This window comes from Artemia sp. Qi Xiang Cuo, chromosome 15 (genome assembly GCF_049724085.1).
Source record: "Artemia sp. Qi Xiang Cuo chromosome 15, ASM4972408v1, whole genome shotgun sequence".
In the NCBI taxonomy this organism is placed as follows: Eukaryota; Metazoa; Arthropoda; class Branchiopoda; order Anostraca; family Artemiidae; genus Artemia; species Artemia sp. Qi Xiang Cuo.
In genome coordinates, this window is record NC_142808.1 from 32,219,197 (window position 1) to 32,240,478 (window position 21,282).

The window sequence follows — 21,282 nt, forward strand, 5'->3', positions numbered from 1 at the left end:
GCCAAAACAAACTCATCACAGCTTTAGCCACTTGAGACTTAATTTTAGATGAATACTCTTCATCTATCCCTTCCTATTATAAAGCTTTTACTTTGACCATCTCTGTAAAACTCCTGAAAATTCCAAGTTATCTTTATAGAGTTACCCCAAACTTATCTGGGATTACCAGCTTTTTTTCCACCCATCGGGCTCTTTAGTGTAGTTTTTGTTGAAATACAACGTTTGTCTATCCAAAAGACTTACCAAACCATTTCTGCTGGGACGACATCGTAGTCACGCTTGTGGATAATCTCAAAAATGCATAAAATTCATGATAGGCCAATCGAGTAAAGATCCAATGCACAGTTTTTTGAAATCAGAAAATATGGATACTTTGAATAGTGGTTCTCCAATTTTTACGATGAATCTGACAGCTGAGAACATATTACTCTCGGTACAAGCTCTTTTAAATCAATTTCTTTTCATCTCAAATTTACGTTTCGTTAGTTCAAGTGTGACGTTAAAATGAAGGGAAACTATAATTTTATTCTTATAATATATATTCTTGGCTTTTTATCAGCAGGTATGGCTATGATTTGGCTTGGGTAAAAAGCTGATATTTCGTGATGCTTGCATGAAATACAGTCGAATCGCTTCGGCTATGAAGAATCGTATTTTTTGCTTCTAGTAATGGCAAAGGTATAATGTTGCGTTTTTTTCTTTAAAGTTGATATCTATTCCCAACCGCATTAAAACGAGCGTGCTAGATTGACTAGTCGACTTCATGCTCCAGTATGTCTTATACTTCTCATGTTCTTTTCATTTTTCAAAATACAGTTTTTGATAACAGGCTATTATTTCAAAATCCAGTGTGTCTTTTTTCGTTTCTACAAATAGTTATAAAACTATCATAAGAAATAGTAAGAAGAAATATCAAGTTCTTGACACAAGCATTGTTTTTTGTGGAGATTATTAAAGACTTAATCAACTAATCTAGACGTAAATTGATTTCCAGCTTATTACTTTTCAGCCCTTGAAAACAAAGAGGGTTGGTTTACCCCGATATCCCCCCTCCCCTCCCGATCTGACCTTGCAAACGGACTTGTTCGTCATGTGTACCGAAATTGGGGATGTCAAATGGATTGGGAATCTTGAAAAATGTTGGCATAGCTCCATTACTACTTTTTTACTATTGCTTCTGTTGAAATTTTATTCGAAAATATGTCACATCAGGGTCGTTGACAGCATTATAAAATACTAGGTATCAAAACCAAGCGTCGCAAAGAAAAAAGACCTGTCTAGAAGACAAATGAACCAAAAGAGTATGTGACTCGTAAAAAAATTGCAGATGTTAGAAGGATCTTATAAAGAATAATTAGCTTTTTACATTTCATCAGTTTTACTTGAGGTAGCTTTTAAGCCCTCAAAGAGGTTTCAAGAAAGATTTCTGTGTGACAGAAATACTGATCTTAATCAAAAACTCAGTTATACTTGTGTTATATTGAAAAGGTCAGATAGTTGATGAGAACCAACAAGCTAATTAACTTCGGCGTAAATTAGGTTGTCGTTTAACTCAATAGGAACTTAATGAGTTGGGAACAGGTTTGTAGAACGTCAGGACAGTTTTAGAGACATTTCGTATGACGCTCCTGAAATATTTTCAAAAAAGTTTCTAAACGTTCAGAGGGTTCTAAATCCAGCAAAAAAAAAGTTTGTGTAATAATTTATCCTTAATTCCATTACAAAAATACCACCCTTGAGGATAAGAAGCTAAAACTTCCTTGAAAGAGAAGGATTTTTTCCTGTCCTTTTTGCCAGCTGTTTCCAAGGACTGGCATATAAGTAGATCAAGAAAATATGAACAAACCCAGTCATTAGAGTCAACCATTTGGCCCTCGTGGTAACAGCTGTAATTTCTGTTATCCGCGAAATTCTACGTGTAGAAGTGAATGAAAGCTCAGTGAGATGCTGATGGCTTGAACTGGAATTTTAAGCATTGTTGTGCCAGTTTTTTTAAGTGCTTGCATTTCCGAGACATTTGTTGGTTAAACTGTAAAGAAGCTGTTAAAGAAATATTGTGATCGCGATAGGATACAATATAGCGTCTCAAGTGAATAAATAAGGAACACCTTACCTTAGACCCTGTGGTACCCCTAGAAGTACCTGCAATATCATTTTACTTCCTCTTTCTATCCAGATGCCGCCAGCACCTTTTCCCAGTGGCACCGTAGAAACGTTTTGACACTACTGGGCGCGAGTATATTTCACGAGACGTTTTTGGGATAGTCCCTCCCCCTTGATCATGGAGGATGCCACTGAGAATGTGTCTTTGGAATTCTTTGTTCAACCATGTATTGTACGTTGCCGAAGTGTTGCCATCGATGTTGCCGGACAGTATGTATTATGAGACGTGGATAAGTCATTTTTTTCAGTATTTGCGACTCGGTCTGTGCAACGCATGTTTAGGATTCATCGAAGATAGGTGTTCAAACGCCTAAATTTGATCCTCTTACTCTGCTCTGTACTAAATGTGGAAGACGTTCTTCCATATATCCTTTCTTCTTCGGATTGTCGAGGAGTCAATTGACTTTCATCCTTCACACTTAAGATCATGCTTCAATATTAATAATCTCGAAATTTCTAAAAAAGAAATGACATATCTTATTCAGTGCAATGCCTAGTAATCTAAAAGTTGTCATAGATTAGCAGTACAATTAGAAATACAAGTTAGAACTCGGAGCTACGCCAATACTCTTAATTAATTTGCCGTTCAGGTGTTGTCTGCTCAGAGCCAAATTCTTGTATTGGCTTGTTAGGGTCAAACTTGAGTTCAAAGCTCCTTTGTATTAAGAATTGGGGGGAGGGGGATTCGATTGTGTTATCAGCTGAACTTTCTCTGCTTAAATGTAGGGTGGAATTCGCGGTTGTGAAGTTTCAACCTGCAGTTGTAACCATGGTCACACTCAAAACATCACATTCGGTTATAGAGAGGTCGGTTTTGTATTTACGATATATTTGCTCTCAAGTGATGATGTGTTATTTTTTGCCATTGGTGCCATGTTTCAATCTTCTCTGAGTTTTAATCTTTCCTGTTGAAAATTAAACAGGATATAATTTTTAATAGTAACTAATGATTTATTCTTTCGTAGTTGGTCCTACATTTTATGGAGTCAAAAGGCTTTCACCCGGAGAGCTATGAATTAAGAACTTCATTTCCAATTCGTGTTCTATCCCCAGACGACCGAAGCAAAACATTGAAGGAGATGGGTCTTTTCCCTCAAGAAACTGTTTTTGTCAATGCCAAAGACTGATTATTATATATTATGTATATTTTTAAATTTTCCTTGCTTTTACGTTGTCTCGTTTCTTGAAAGGTGCAAAGGTCCAGAGGTAGCGTTTAGGATTCTAAGTTAATTTTGAAAACAAAGCCTTTAGGGTCTGAAATAAGTAGTATTGGAGATAGCAATAGTAGTAAAAAAAGATAAGGATTTCTTCTGGAGGCTACTGAATTCTAACGTCGAAAAGATCTAGTACGAATGTTGACTTTATTCTCAGTGGCATATTTTCTTTAGATCTGTCGATTTAAATTGGACCTTTGTCTTTTTCAGTGAAGTCGTTATCTAAAAAAGCACAGTATGCTAATCTCAATACGTCTATTTTTTAATGATATCAGAATTAATCTGTAACTTTTTGTGCAATTTGAGATTAGAAAACTGAGGTTTTTATGTGTGCGTTTTCTCTATTCCTTCAGTGCTTAGCCTATGAATATAAATCCAGAGACTATTGTCTTTGGGCAGTATGGCTGTGAGGTCGTAGACTAGGTTTCAGAAACCCTTCACATATGTCGTTTTGGTAACTTATTTGAAAAACAGACTATTCGAATACTTTTGAAATTTAAACTGATTATGAAAACGGACCGTCAAGATATTGATTTTTGCCGATGGTCCAGAAGATTGTCACCAACTTTTGTCACACACAAATACTGTATCCCTTCAATAAGGGTTTGCGCTCCCAGTTGTCAAGTTTTAGTAATGAAACTGGTTATGTTTGGGTTAAAAAAAGTTTTTATGTTAGTTATGCTTTATAATCCTAGTGCTTTAAGGTATATTCCATTTCTTTCGGTTCAAAGTGAAAAAAAAATGATGCTGGGAAGTTCTCAAGTAACTTGTACAAGTCTTCTGAACGAAAAATTCACACCAGATGCACAAATAACCCATTTTAGAGTAACATGATAGACTATTGCGTTTAGACAAATAAAACGTTTTTCTCTACATAGCACTTCCTGTGGAAGTGGAGGACTCCAGTCTCCTAGCAACGCTTCTAGGCACGTTGAGATGATGAGAGTAGCTCCTAGAACCTTTGCTTCTTCTGATAGCCTTCATTAGGTATCTATTAGGTGTAGACATTTGTGATATAGCTGTCCGGTAATAAGCTGGCACGCGGAATGAACTACCAATAGTCACCTCAGGACCTTCGTAATCCATAGATACAAATTGATAAAACGCTAATGGGAAAAAGGTTAGCGCGGAATCCAGTAGAAAGTTAAGACCAAGGAGAAAAACGAGAAGCTCTGCATTACCTCGACAGGAGGAATCCGGTTTACTTTTTTCGTTGTATAAAACAGGATAGCTTTTTAGAAATACAGTTAATTCTTCAGGCCATGTTATAGTCAGTTTTAGTTTGTCTTTCGTTGTAGTCTTTTGGGTTTTGGAACATCGGCTTTTCGATGGCTCAGCTAAAATATTTAAAGCTGCTGCGGAACTGTCTATGACGCACGAACTTGCGACAAATCAGCCTTATGAGTGGGACCAAGGGTTAAAATGAGTAAATGTTAAGGATCGCCTTAAACAATTTTAGAAGAAGTAAGTAATCGGATTAACAACGCTTATTGACTGCTAAGGTCCCTGCGTCGGCCCCGCAATGTGCTGCTACACCAAGGTTTAATCTCTGGGTCCCGTATTACCAAGCTAATATCAAACCCACTGTGCCATCACAGGACATTTTTAAAGAAACTTTAATTCTCCGATTCAAATTTTCCTACCCCACGGTAGACCTATTTCCTCTTCCTATTTTCAAATTTCAGATTAGTTTTGCCGCACTATAGCGATTCGTAATTTGGGTCATTGTCTCTTTATTTAAGAGTTGTCGCCTAAATATATCAGCTAGATTGATGAAGATTGTTCGAGAAGACGCTTTGTAAAAACAGATTAAGAAAAGAATGTTGTGTTTTCAGAACAGCTTGTAGATTAGACACTGTCTAAGTGTTCAGGGTTTCACCCTGGGCCTACAGCTAAGAAGTTAGTTAATTTTATTATCAATATTATCACTATAAAAATCATCTCGGAGAGAATAGCTGGAGATTAGAACTATATATGGACCTAATGTTTCATAAACTTTTGATATAGAGAAAAACTCCATAGGTTTGCAATTCCCATTTCGACCACTCAAAGCGGTGGTTCCCAATTAATTTGGGGCCATGCCCCACCTAGGCATTCAAAATTTTACTTATATTCACCTGAAAGAAGCTTAAAAGACCGCAGTGGGGCCAATTAGGGGGCAGGGGGTACGCCTTCTAGATTTGGAAAAATGCCTTGTTACTTCTATTTGATAGCTATTTTGTATTTTAGCTATGTGCTATATTGAACTAGCAAGACTAGATGACCGGTCGCTTGTAATGTTCATCCCCGTGCTTTTTTTTTTCAGAGCGATTACATTGCCCTGTCACATTTCTTGCCGTTACTTTTCAGTGACTTTGTTTTGAAATATTACTTCTGTCCCCGTTCTGGAGAATCCTAAATATACTAATACTAGACAACCTTGTTTTGAAATGTATAATACAATTCCTCTCCGCTGTCATGATCTCTTACTGGGGTTCATTGAAAACTAGGCATCAGCTCATCAGTTTATCTTTTTTGTTGTTGTAAATCCGTAATCAAACAATGAGTAAAAAGTGACAACAAACTTTTGAAATTTTGTGGTGAAAATCCAGAAGAAAAATGAAGAATGCAAGAAACTGGTAATAATGTCAGTGCTCAAAGTGTTGGGTTGTTGGACGTGATTTCTCCTACTTGTGACAATCTGTCGGAAAGAAGCAGAATAGTAAATGACTCAGGTCAAAATGAAAGAGGGGTCTGCGCTCCTGGACCTGTTGCAGGTTCCAGTAGCAGTCGATAATCTCTCTCAGGTATCTGAGGTCTATGACGCGTCCAAAACAACCAGCGCGATCTATTCTTGAGAGATATTCGGCTTCCGCTTCTAGCAAAAGGAGATTCAGTGCGCATTACCTTAAGACTTACGAATGGATTGAAAACTCATTAAACTTGGATTCTGTGTCTTGTTTTGCTTGCTACCATTTATCTAGTGGGGCTCTAGGGGCTGGAGAACTGCGGGAAAAGGGGCTTTCATCGAGACAGAATTTGTAAGTGTAAAGACAGCTCTGGTCTATTGCCGCAACATGATGGTAGTAAAACACATAAGAATTGTGTTTCAGTATCGGGGTGGAATTTAAGATAATTAGTACTGATACTTTGAGATGTGTAGCCAATGGCTTAAGTCTGTCCAGATCTCAGAAGGTTCAAGAAAATAGAGATCATGTGAAGTACATTTTTCGCACTATTTGCTTCTTGGCCGCCAGGATCTTCCTTTGAGGGGCCATGACGAATCAGGAACATCCGTAAACCGGGATAATTTCGTTGAACTGAAGGAGCAAATATCTAAAGGCAACAAAAAGCTGAAAGCCAAGTTACAGGACCCATTTGGTCACTATTGCAGTCATCAGTACCAGTACGACGCAGTTACACTGATAGAAAACGCCTTGAGGAGAATCATTATTTCAGAAATAAAATCTGTTAATTACTACGCTATTCTTGTTGATGAGACAAAAGATGTTTCTAGAAAAGAATAATTGGCAATCCTACTGAGGTACATATCAAATGGAAAAGTTGTGGAGCGACTAATCGGCTGCTATCATATGCAAATATTAGACGCCAAAAGCTTATCCACTTCGATTTGGGAAACTATAGAAAAGTTTCCTTGTACGTTTGATGTTGTGTATTGACCAATGTTATGACGGCGTATTTGTTATGAGTGGGGAATCCAACGGAATACAACCAAAGCTTAGGGAGAAGTTGCCTCATCCTGTTTTTTTTTTTTTTTTTTTTTTTTTTTTACACTGTCACGCCTACTGATAGGCTGAAAAACATCAGCGAGTTTTCGGAAATTTTCTCTGTGGTGTAAAGACTTTACGTGTTTGTAGCATGCAGCAATACTTGAAATGAACTATTTATGGATTCCCAGTGTATTAGCAGGCAAAAAGTCTTGGGAACTTGAGAAGACCATCTAAACCCGCTGGTTTTACGCATGGTGCACATTTCCAAGGTGATGGCCAGATTTGATTGTATTGTTTTTGTGCTAGCTGCAGTCTGATAGTTCTAACGGTGAGGTAGCCTGTGAAGCAAAATGGCTACTGGAAAAAATTATCTCGGCCTGTTTTGTCTCGACTTTGCATATAATGGAAAAAGTGTTAGTCATTGTAAATTGTTTGTCAGAGCAACTTCAAACAGAAAGTTGACTGGTTAATAACGCACTTGTACTGATTTCTGGGACAAACGAGACACTCCAAAAGCTGGGAAATGATAGCAAATAAAATCTTCGGCAAAAACACAGCCGAATTCTTGGCTTTACACGATATCCAGGAATCAGAAAATCCCATACCAATGCTCAGAACAATAGAAGTCAAACCCTGATTGCTTACTCTGTAGCGCTAAAACTGATGAAGCTAGTTGCTGCTTCATCTGTAACTACTATCAGTAATGAACGATTCTTCTCGGAATTAGAGCGTGTGAAGGGTTATCTGCGATTGACAATGGTAAATGACAGACTCAGTCATCTCATGATCATTGCCGTTGAAAGAGGAGACACTGGATTTTGATAGATTAGTCGACGATTTGTCGAAACAGCGAAGTCGCCGCTACCCCCTGTTTCAAGTATGTTTGCTTAATCATGTTCTGTTGTTTGTATCTTCATTGAAAAATGGGAAAAAATGCCCCCCCCCTCCCCGACATTTCCGTGAATTGGTGCCACTAAAATGCCACCAACTTGGTATGTCTCTTTTGGGTTCTCCTCTAGGCATATTTTATACTAATGAAAAATATTGATTGAACACGACACCTTTTATACAATGTATAACATTACTGCAATACTATCATGTATCATTTTATGCTCTTTAATTGCATTTGAATGTAGCAGCATTCATATGAAAAAAGTTTTTCAAATTTGAGGCTCTAAATTGTAGTCAACTGAAGAGTGCACATCCTGCCCATGACCCACCAAAATGTTACGATACCCGACCGGTGGGCCATGCACCCCACGTTGAGAATCACGGACTTAAAGTGACACCTTTTTCATTTTTGCTGTAGAACTAAAATAAAACATACCCAAACATAAAATAAATAAACACAAAACGAATAAAACATACAAAAAACAACATAAAATAAATAAACATAAAAAGTTCAACACGTGTTTTTTTTTCTGAGGTGGGCAAATGCCCGTCCTGAATTGGTGCCACTGCAATCACCAGTTCCAACAGAGCATCATTCAGTTCATATGTCACGTAAAAAAACACAAACAAACCAAAATCCTCAAAAAACTTAAAGATTAATTAAAAATTTTCCGGGTAAAAAACCATAGGGTTCATTAAAATATGAATAGCACAAAACAAATGTTTAAAATGCTGGAATAAGTTGATATTTCACAGTCACATATTTCACATCCGTAGGCTTGATAAGATCAAATCCGATACATTTAAGATCTATCAATCTTTTAATTCTGCTATTTTATTTTTCAATTTTGTTAATAACGTTCTGGTGGGTTTTTGGAGCGCTAAGCCACATACGAAAAATATTTAATGCAGTTGTCTGACTGAGCACTTTTTTTAGAAACCGGTGATTTATGTGCCTGTGAACACCTATCTTTAGTTTTTTCTAAAATGTTTTCATGAATTTTGTCTGTTAAAAGAAAGCTTATTCCGACATTTTCTTGTATGCAAAAAAAATTGCGGGACTTGACTAAAGTTTATTAGATAGTAATAAATATCCTTGTGATTACTTATCAGTTTTAAACTTATTTCCATTTGACAAATATTGTTTAATAAACATGAAATGATTGTTCAATAAACAGGCAACACTATCTTCAAACATACATCACCATCATTACGAATCAAGCAGTTCGTAGTGACGAACTGTAAGTAAGGAGTAACTCGTTTTAATAGTAACCAAAACTCTAAAAAAAAGAAAATTCTAACAAAATGTATATCAAAAGAATCAGCTTTATATGATGATTCTAAATATGTAAAATTTATTAAATTCTTTAAGTTTAAAGTAACCCATTGAAAGTCTCGAGCCAGAGAATATTTGCCTGATTTTCGGAAAAAGGGAAACATCCCCGAAAATGTAAGTGATTTTAATGAAAATTAAACTATCAAATCCAGCACATCAGATAACCCTATAGCAGAGGTTTCAAGCTCCAATCTACAAAAATGTAGGATTTCGTGTTTATCCGAGAAGAATAATTGCAGATGCATTTTTTTTTTTTTTTTTTTTTTTTTTTTTTTCAAGGGTGATCGTATCGAGCCAATGGTCCTGAAAAATTAGAAGAAGGTGTATTAGAACAAAAATTAAAAGTTATAGTGCTCTTTTAAGTAGCCAAAGAGCAAAGCAGCGATTTCTGACATTTTGTGGCTCAAAACTATAATTGTGCCCCCATGAGGGCCAAAGTTGAAAACATTGAGATATCCAATCGAATAAAATTATCGGAGAACTATATATTAAGCTTCTCAGTTTCAGAGGCAGTAATTCCTTAGGCAGCAAGTTTCATTTGTCCCAGATAAAAAAAATGGTTAATATATTGACATCTTTTTAAAGCTTTGTTTAACTAAGTTGATTCACCCGAAACTTGATAAAATTACTTACCGTGATGTGTAATCGCACATAAGCTATTATGGGGAGGACGTTTGGTCTTTGTGTGGATAGGGGACTGTACCCGAGACCTCAAAAGGTGATTTTTATGCCCGTATTATTTAAATCTTGTGAGCCCTTAGACAAAATATAAAAGGTCTGGTAGGGCGTAGAAATTAACCTCCCATTTTCTGAACAAGCCTGTAATATGGAGGCTGTGGGATAATGGCTCCGTTCTTACTGCAGAAATAATTATGCTTCTAACATAAAATTTTGCATTCAAAGTCTATACTTACCGGCACAAAAAGTGGAAAGTGGGGGGAAGAAGGGAGGCACCATGAGTACTATCAAGGAATTTGCTACGAGATGGAATGATTGCAATCAGGAGCTTTGGCTTTATCGAAGCTTTAGCGGAACTTTAGGTTTTATGTTATTTTTTTATTCATCAAATAGGTCGTGGTAGCGAACTGTAAATAAGCAACCAGAATCAGAACCGTGGACTGATATTTATTCAGCTAGGTCTGTGGATGAAAAAGTAAAAGATGAAGAAGCTGTTTAATACAGATAGAAGCGAAAAAGAAATTCTCCTATAAAAATCAATAAAAAAGTAAATCGACACTGCAGCTTCATTCTAATACTGTATCTAGATAAACCAACAGTTTAACTTGCAGGCCCTGGAACATTATCAGGTAGTAAAAATAATGTCATTTGACGGTACGAATTGCCTTAAAGAAAGTAGAGCCTCCAAACAAAACTGCAAACAACCTAAACAAGCCTCTGCCACCAATTGTAGAATCTCTTCCCCTTCGCCTATTAGACAAGCAGTCATCTATTCCAACTTCCAAACCAGGAGGAATTCCCACTATAACACCCACAACTATAATTAGGAAAACAGCAAAACTGCTTTTTGCAAAACGACAAAACGTAACAAAAATTTTCCTAATCTAATAAGCAATTCTAACAAGATTTCAGCACCACTAGTGAGTATTTATAATGATATGTCTGTGCCCAGTAAATATACATTATCTTGGAAGCATGGCTACATGACACCTGTCCAGAAGAAGGAAGGGGTTGAGCACTTCAGTGAGGTCTACTGTGTCACACACTCCACTTTTTTCAGAAGTACTTGCATATGAGGTTTGTCCTAACAGATTAGCTAAAGCAGGATATTCTGGATAATATTGGTAGTAAACGGTTTGGCAACACTTATAAATCAATTACATTGCATTATTTGGTTATCTTGTTGGATTTAATTTACAAAAATCCAGAAAAACCAAATACTTGGATCAGCATGCTCCATATTGACTTGCGAAAAGCATTTGATCTAATACATATTGCTCATTTTTAGTGGAAAATGCTTCATGAGTTTAGTCTTCCACCATTTCTTGCTAAATCCGTAGTATAAACTCTGTGGATGGTCTCAATAAATTAAAAATAAGAATGTTCAATCAATTCACTGTGGTATACCCAAGCAGATTCTGCTGGGTCCAATCCTCTTCCTTTTTATGTTCTAGATAGACCCCGGCACCACGCCGATAATGGAAGGCAGGCGGCGGGGGGGGGGGGGCCGAAAATGGCAGCGGCGGCGCGCCGCCGATGATTTTTTTATGCAGACGCCGGTGAGATATCGGTGACGCACCACCGGCGCGATCAATTCTGACAGCAAACATTAATGTTTTCATCAGTCTTTCTCAAATCCCAGCTTGAATTTACAACAGATTTGGGCCTATTCATGAGTTAAAAACTTCGCAGGTCGCTGGCTGGACGCTGGTCTTCTTCTTTATTCATCAAGAGAAATAGAAATCTGGTAGAAACAAAAGGGCTGTGGTATTTCAGAACCCTTGCATAATAGTTAAAAATAACAGGTAATAGATTCGCCGTGGCATTCAATAAGATCCAAAGAATCTAATTAAAAGGGAGCACACACAAAAGCCAAATTAGGCCAGTAGCCTATGATAAATCCAAAAATACCCAAGACAATGAAATAATCCCAATGGGGGGGGGCTGGGTCTATCAAAATATTTCTATGGTTTCCCAGGGAATTTGATATCATTTTCATCCGTCTCCACTTTAAATGAAAAAATAATTAGCTAAATTTTGTCTCATTAGAAGTTGTTTTTTTTGGGGGGGGGGGGGATTCAGAAAGAAGATTGTATTTTCTTTAATCTATTAGGATTTCAATAATTGTGTATTAAACATTAAGATAATGTATCTAAAAATAGCAAAAAAAAGCAAAATTCTACAAAAAACTTACAATTCAGCTGTCATGCTGAAGTCGGACAGAAGTCCAACTGAACCTGTATAGTGTATGCATTCCGTTCAACTTAAAAATACAAATTCTTGACTACGAATGATGTAAGAATCTTATAGGAATTGGGATACTGCATTCAAAATGATTTAATCTCATCAAACAGTTTGTGGTAACAAACTGTAAGTAAGGAGTAACCCGGATCAATAGTAATAGTAACCAATAGTAACCGAAACTCTAAAAAACGGATACCAATTTTGACACTAATAGATACATAAAAAGAATTGGATTTTTATAATGATTTCAAATATATAAATTTCATCAAGTTTAGTGTTACCCATCAAACGTTACGAGACAGAGAATATTTGCCTTATTTTCGAAAAAGTGGGAAAACATCCCCTAAAAGTCATAGAATCTTAATGAAAATCACACTATCAGATTCAGCGTATCAGATAACCCTATTGTAGAGATTTAAAGCTATATGAAAAAATGTGGAATTTTGTATTCTTTTTTTTTTTCTGCCAGAAGAAAGATCACGGATGCATGTTTATTTGTTTGTTTTTTTTATTCCCAGAGGTGATCATATCGACCCACTGGTCCTAAAATATCGCGAGAGGACTCATTCGAATGGAGATCAATAGTGCCCTTTTTAAGTGACCAAAAAATTGGAGGGAAACTAGGCCACCTCCCACGCTCATTTTTCCCAAAGTCACCGGATCAAAATTTTGAGATAGCCATTTTGTTAAGCATAGTCGAAAAATCTAGCAACTATATCTTTAGGTGTAAAATGACCCGCCACAGTCCCCAGGGGAAGGGCTGCAAGTTGTGAACTTTGCCCATTGTTTACATATAGTATTTGCTATTGGGAAGTATACAGCCATTTTTTTGGAGGGGGGGGGGTTTGCTTGGGGTGGATTTCTAAGGGGAGAATCTTCCTTTGGGAGGGAAATTTCTGATGAGTGAATATTCTTGGGGAAATGTTGCACTGGGGAGTTTTGACAGAATTACTATGCGAAAATTTTTCAGGGTGAATCGTCCACAAGCAATTTTACAGAGAGGGAGATTCTCAGCGGGGAAGGAATTTCCCGGAGGGAATTTGACGGGGGAGGGGTGCACTTTACGTTGGATGGAATTTCCACGGTGTATTTTTCCGTGAGGGAGGGGTATATTTCATAGAGGGTGACCCAGATTTACCGGCATTATTTATTATTTTTATTATTTATTGGAAAACCCATCATACAAAAAAAGAAAAAGACGGAGCAATAAGCGAAAAAAAAAGAAGAAATACACAATAACTTAGGAGTTATACATGATGGTTTTTAGTGACGAACGCTGGAGCTAAGATCTAAATCAGCCCTTAGAACAAATTACAAAAACGAGACAGAAAAACTCAATTATACACTGCACTGCAGGTACGCGACATGTTTTTTTTTAAGCTCCCAAATACTTAACAAACATAAGCAATATGGATATCATTGCATCAAGCAGCAATTGGTAAAAAAAATTACCCCAAATAATCATCAGTGAATTAAAAATAAACAGTAGATAAGCATATCAACTAGTCTAAATATTACAAAAAACGGTAAAGAAATTAAACGGCACTTTCATTCCCTATTATTGAATTTATATTCTTCTCACTAAATGATGTGCTTACTTCAATGCGCACAGATATGAGAAACAAGAAATCTCTCCAATAACGGATTTTTTATTTCAGTTCTCGAAAAAATATGCTTAAAAGAAAGCAAAAGACATAAAGAATGGAACTAATAGTCATATACGAAATATATCAGAGAAAAATTGAAACCAAGATTGAGAATAACAATCGTCACTTAAATTGGACTCGTACAAAAAGAGACTAAAAAAATGAACAGAAATTATGCCATATATGAAGGGTTGCCCCCTCCTCAATACCTTATTCTTCACACTAAAGTTTGACTGTTTACTAAAACTGAAACACAGGGGCTGTTTAATTAGAACAGGAAGGTTTTTTTTTTAAAGTACTAACAGCTTTAGCGTAAAGAACAAGGTATTGAGGAGGGGGCGACCCTTCATATCTGGAATAAATCTGCCAAAATTAATATGCAAATTGTGTTTTAATTTTTCATGCACGGTGAGCCAAAATCGAAAATGCATTAGTTGAAAAACGTTCTGAAATTATATAAAAAACAGGTTTTTTTTAACTGAAAGTAAGGAGCAACATTAAAACTTAAAACCAACAGCAATTATTCCGTATATGAAAGGGGCTGTCCCCTCCTCAACGCCTCGCTCTTTACTCTAAAGTTTGACTCTTTTTCACCACTCTACTTTTTAAAACAATAAAATTTTAATATCGCTCCTTACTTTCAGTTAAAAAAAAATGTTTTTTTATTTGATTTCATAAAGACGATCATTTTGTCAACATATGAAGAACCGTGTATATTGCAATTGTATCTGTCTGGTTTATATGCAAAGTAACACAAGAAACGAAAATTAATGAACAAGAGAGTAGTGAAGAATTATGGTATACAAAGTAATATTTGGCAGGGATAGTCACTACTGATAAATCACTAGGGGGGAACCGTGATTGGGTGATTTTCGAGGATTCGGGGAACCAAATTGTTTTCGAGGTGACACATAGATTTTCGGGAAAATCCCCGAAAATTCGGGGGTAGTTCAAGCCCTGCTGGATTTCTAATCAGGAAAATCGAAATGCTTAACCACACGAGAAAAGAAAAGCTCCGACTTTGCGGTTGACGCAATAAAGAATTGCCGCACAATTAATTCAAAGTCAACCCAAAGCTGCCGCCTCTGCCGGCGGCGGCGCGCGTACGGCGCACCGGTGGCATTGCGACACTTCGGCAGCGGTCAGCTGGGCCTCTTATTGGTTGGGGTCTAGTTCTAGAATCCTGCATCGGGTTGTGATAGACGTTGCAAATTCATTCCTTTGTTGGTAGGAACTCGCAGGAAAAATGTTCAAAGTCACTCAAAGGTGGCCTAGAAGATATTGTGACACAAGCTTGTTCTCTGGATTTGAAGGCACATGCCCCCCAAAATGAAAACGTTTTAATAACGAATTTCCTCAAATTTGACCCCCATTTCTAGAATCAATTCCACAAGAAACTGATTGTTTCTTGGAATATGTACTAACACAAGCTGGTGCCCTGGATTGTAAGCCAAACCTCAAAACATGGCATGTTTTGACATAAGAATTCTCTCATATCTAACCTCCATTTCTAAAATTTATTCCAGAAGGAACTCAATTTATGCAAACCCAGCTTTCAGGAGTGATTATTGGCTCAACTTTAAGCTTGCAACACCACATTGATAAAATTATGCTCCGCTGGCTATTACTTTCTACTTTTAAATTATCAGAAAATTCTCCCGCCACAAAAACACCTAGGACTTTTTGCATAATTTGTATGATATAATTTGAAAGCACACTTGCGCAGTCTGGCACTACGCACTCGCCAAAGCCCAGACAGAAAAAAGGGACTGGAAATTAATATACAGTCATGGCCGGTTCCCTTACCCTTTTCGTCTGAATAAGCTCAAACAGGTCTGGCTGGGAGAAGAGATACTTTCTGCAAAGGTTTTGGCCTTCTGGCTTTTCTTGATCCTTGGGATTTGTTGTGGAGTGGACCCATTAAAATCATCTAGGTCGAGGCGCAAGGCCGAAAGACCCAAGACCTTCATATCCCTTAAGAAAGAACTAGTTATTGGCTAGGGAAAGCTAAAAGGAACTTGAACCCTCCACCCTTGCAATATACTCATTCAGCTGCCAGACCCTTCCTTCCCCCATAATGTCATAATGTCTGGGCGATCTTCACTAAGATGTTTCCTCGTTTCTACGGTCATCTTGCACTTTCGGCATAAAGTGAAATCAGCCCTCCTAGTTCAGGCAAGGTGCTTTTCACAATTTCCAATTTCTGTTACGGCATTTAGTTATCGTTCTTATCTCCAACCTTATTAGTATTAGTACATTTATTTAGAGTGGGATTAAACTTCGGGAGAACTGCCTTCGTCTTATTGTGTCCCATCCTTTGCTAGTTTTGTTCCATTATTCCATTGCTCTATTTTTTCACTGGCCCTTTCCAGTAGCCCTGATTTTGGGCACAAGAATGTCTTAGGACCCACGTCAAAGTAATTCGGTGCCTTTGGTTGCCAGATTGTTCAGTGCTTCATAGCATTCCAAATCACTTTTTTACCCACTCTTCACATTCTTAAGAACCTTACATGCTTGGTTGTCAGTTTGATCCCACATGTTCTTGCCTGTGAAATTTTCCAGGAAAATCTATGAGGAATTGATTAGTACGTTTGGAAAGAACATGCAAAACTGAATTGAGTAGTATGTTCATCTTGTCCCTATGTGAGATACGGCCTTCCTATATGGCCCCCTATATTGACTCCTTCTATTTCTCTCTCATTTGTTTCGCCCCTTTGTATCACACAGCACAAATATGTACCTCGTTTAGAATTGGTTACAAGCAGGCATGTGGTCAAGGTGGGCATGGTGGCATCAGCGTTCTAGCTGCCCGTTTTGTTCAAAACATTTCAGATTGGAACACCGTTGCAAATCTACCCAAATACTAACTACCCAGTTTATAACTCTTTCTCTAGATCGGGTGTATTCTGGTATATTACCATAGAGTGTGGTAACTTAAAGGAATTAGAACTGGGGTTAGAGTCGACAAAAAAAACATCAACACCATCTAGTGTTAGGCGATATTTGGCATTTTCGGTATGATAATAAGAATAATTAATTTAATTTGTGTAGTTAGTAAAATTAATGCAGTACTAAGCGTCTGATCGCAGTTTCTGAGAGAAAACGAATACAAAGCTAGAAAAAATACCAAGTGTGACCAAATGATAGATGGTGTTGATGGTTTTTTTGGACACTAGCACTAGTTTCTAGTCTTATAAGTTACCCCGTACTCTTTGGTATATTACTATTCCAGTTCCCAGCTTCTCATCAAATCGCGAACCATCCGTAAAGCAAATTATCGCGTTGCTTGTGTGAAGCAGACCCAACCGCTGCTCAATTTCTCTCCTGTCATCTATAGACAGTCAATCTAAATTAATTTTAGGGGTTACCTCAAACAAATTGCAACAGTTTCGATTTTAGTATCATTCGAACCGAAAAAAAAGTTTCTCTACAACATACACAAAATCGGTTGAGGCGAAATTGAAGTTTTTTCGTCTTTTCTTCTAAAATTACGACATAAAAAAAATTAACTTGCACTTTTAAAATGTCAGTGATAGGGAAATATGGTACATAGATTACGAATATTCAGACTTTTATATCCTCATAAGAGGGGTAATATGGCTTTTAATCTGAGTCAAAGACACCCGTAACACTACTCCATGCGAAAGAATCGGATTGATGATAGTCTTATATAGGTACATAATTTGGTTTGGAGCTAGATCCAAATTGTTCCCATTATTCGTCTGCACGAATAATGGGAAGAAGCTGAGAAGCTGCACATCCCGGTGGAAGAAGCTGCGATTCTGGCAAGCGACAGGTCAACCTGGAGGCGCCTGGTCTCATCGTTCTCTGCGCCGAACCCTCGGCAGGATTCTTAATTCAAGTAAGTCAGTCAAGTAAGTCATTCGTCTGCACTGGACTGAGGAAGCTATGGCTTTCCGAGCTTTTTCTTTACATTGAGCTTTCCAGCTCAGGATATTTTACATCCCTCTTCAGGGAAATTGGGTGGTCAAACATTTTTAGAGGGAAAGGAACTTGCCATTTCCCTTATCTTGTAAAAAATATTATTCCGTCCTTTTGTGGAACTAGGAATACTTTATGTTTTTGTTACCATATTTGAATTTCATTCAGCATATGCTGTCCTATCTCAAACAGGGCTCTTAGACATTTTCCTCTCAGTAGGGATACTAAATCGATTTGCGAACGCCAGGGTATATCTGGAATACTGATCTAATAATAAACTTAATAGACTCTTTAATTCCACATGAATGGAGAACTTACTTCTCCCAGCGGGTAACCTTTATGGGCAGTTTTGGATAATTTGACTTCTTTCAGGCCCACGACTATTTGTTGATTTCTGACCATATGAAAGTTCCATTTCTTTGTGTATTGATCTATTCTTACTTCTTCCATATCTTCTTTTATGGCTTCAAAATTGGTATTTTCAAATGCCCCTTCGATATCTAGGAATATCCCCAGGGCAAGTTACTTACTTTCAAAGGCTTGGTGAATTTGCCAGCCTAATTGATGTATGCCGAAAAAAAAGGGACTGAAAGCCTGTACACTCCTCGATGAAGATGGTAACCGGATACAAACTACAGACGGGATCCGAACCAGATGTAAAGAACACTTTAAGAGCAAATTAAACTTAACGATCCTCCCAGACCAAGTGATGCTTAACAGCCTCCCCATAATCACCGCGAACCCAAGCCCACACCACCTTCGTTCTGACATAGAATCGGCTATCAAGGGTTTAGGGACAAACAAAGCTGCAGGCTCAGATACAATCCAACCGGAGCCACTGAAAGTAAATTGCGATCCCCTTGTTGACCTATACCTAAAAATTACTACTGCTCCTTGGGAGGAAGGTCACTTCCCCTCCTCATGGTGTGAAGCCACGATAGTTCCATTCCATAAGAAAGGCTCGAAAGCAATATGTTATAATTACCGGCCTATAAGCCTTACGAGCCACGCCGCTAAAATATTCACTAGAGTAATGCTGGAACGTATAAGAGCTATAGCTTCAAATGTTATTCCAGAATATGAGGCCGGTTTCTGCCCAAACAGGTCAACAATCGATCAGATATTTATGGTACGTCAGATTATGGAAAAATATTTTGAACTTGCATGTAGTATTCTCAACCTTTACATTGACTTTAAGCAGGCTTTCGACCTCATATGGAGAGAAGGTCTGTGGCACATTCTTCTTCACTTTGGTATACCACAAAACTTAGTATCATTGATCAGAGATATGTACTCAAAGTTCAGAAGCCGCATCATGACGGGAGAGGGCCTTTCCGAGCTCTGAAACATCGACTGGTGCGTTGCAGGGTTGCTTGCTTTCTCCGGAAATGTTTAACCTGTTCCTTACCACTGTCCTATCACTCCTTGAAAACTCGTCAGGTTTCTCACCGGGGGAATATTGGTTGATAAATTAGCTTATGCAGACGACACAGACCAAATAAATGAGAACCTTGGGGATCTTCAGTCCCACGTCGACAACATCCCATCAACCACCAGCCGATTTGGAATGACCATCAATTCCTCAAAGACGAAAGCTATGCTCTGTTCACGAAAGCTTAAGCCTCCGGCTCGGTGGTGACAACATAGAATGGGCCGAAGATTTCACCTACCTTGGTAGCCTTATAACGTCAGATAACAACCACTCGAAAGATATTAAGAGGCACCTGGTGCTTGCCAAATGATGCATTAAAGCCTTGAAGCCGATCTGGAGGAACAAGAATTTGTCGACAGTGCTAAAAAAAAAACTCTTCAACACACTGATTATCCCCATTGTCATTTGCGCTTGTGAATCATGGGCCTCCAAAACAGATGACCAACGTCGCCAAGCCACATTCGAAATTAAGTCACTTCAGGCATCGCGGAAATTACGTACCTGGACAGGGTCTCTAATATTAGGCTCTTCGAAAACCTCAAAATTAAACACGCCATACTTGACAAAATAAAACTACAACAACTTAGGTGGCTAGGCCAAATCCAGCGTATGGAAAATTCCCGTCTTCTGAAAATAGTCTTCCATGGTCGCGTGCATGGTTCTCGCCCCCCGAAGAGATGGAAAGATTATTTCTCTACGCTCAACCTGCCGCAACTTCTACACCTATCAGAAGATAGATGCCCATACAGACGCCACATCAATAACATGGTGAATGAAGAGGCCCCAAAACAACCTTCGAGGATGGATGGGACTTAAGTCAGTAAGCCAGTAAATCAATTGGTGTATTGCAGCTTCTGTTGAACTTTCTACCTCAAACCCTATTTCGTTCTTTGAATCATGTTTTGATCTCTGGGCTACATATCAGGCATCAATAAATAAGTGGTTCCATCACCTTCAATTGAAAAGATGTTAAAATGATCATTCTATATGACCGGGGGTTTGAATAATCTTTTCCCCCTGGTTTAGGTATGAAGACACCCCTTGCTGTTAGCCATGTCTAAGAACATATCCCACAGCTAGGCTTTTCCTAAATATACAAATATAGGCTAATGGCCTCTTATAATTTCGCACCCCTTTTAGAGCATTATGGAATAAACCCTATATTCTCCGGAGGATTTAAATGGCTGGAGATCATCCATGGCTTTTTCGACCCATTCCTCTCTTACAATTTGGGATGTACAAAAGACTTCTTCAAATCTCTATCTCCAAAACTAGAAAACATAATTTTATGAACTATTTCATAAATATTTAATCGTTGAGTGGGTGCTGTCTTACAGCCTCCAGTATTTTACTTACGTTTACAATCAAATCATGTCTTAAATACACAATTTAAACCATTGACATGTCCAGGAGACACCGTATTTCAGCTCAAAAAGCAACTAATTTACTGAAGATAAAAAAAAATACAGCCTTTAAGAGGAGTCACAGTCATTTGTTTGTGGTCTTTCTTACCATGCCGTTCATTAAAAAGGACTTCAACTTCCTCATACCAGATTAATTTTTGTGATTTTGTTTTCTTTTATTAGCCTGTAAACCTTCTATTCAGAAACAGTAAATTATGACAGTAGATTGATGCATCAAATTTATTTCTAATGCGTACTTGATTAGGTAATATGACTATCTAAACTCTTATAATTGTTATTGATACCGTAAAAGCAATAAGTGTCCTTCGAATTCGGAATCGCGTCAGAATTGAGACCTTGATATGGAATCTGGATAAAATCAGGAAGAATCTTGGATTGTTCTATCAATTTTTGATCAAAAATTCATGCATTACACTGCTGTAGCTACAATTAATGATAGTTGAATTATAACTATAAATAAATAAGCATGATTTACAGGCCTGGATTTACCAATAGGCCCACTAGACCGACCGACAATTATCACTGACCGAGTTTTTTTCTAAAAAAAACAAAAAAAAAACAGGACTGATGTGATTTATTGTCAAAATGCCAAATGCACTCCG

At 37.7% G+C, this 21,282-nt stretch overlaps 1 protein-coding gene across 1 annotated transcript in view; it reads left to right on the top strand.

The window, feature by feature from the left end:
* LOC148943560 (UBX domain-containing protein 7) overlaps positions 1-3,313 on the top strand; it is a 70,093-nt gene extending 66,780 nt beyond the window's left edge. The window contains exon 9 of the mRNA XM_089100910.1: positions 3,129-3,313. Within this exon, the coding sequence (XP_088957036.1) occupies positions 3,129-3,290 (162 nt within the window). The 3' untranslated portion in view covers positions 3,291-3,313. The remainder of the gene's footprint in view (positions 1-3,128) is intronic.
* The last annotated feature ends 17,969 nt before the right edge of the window (positions 3,314-21,282 follow it).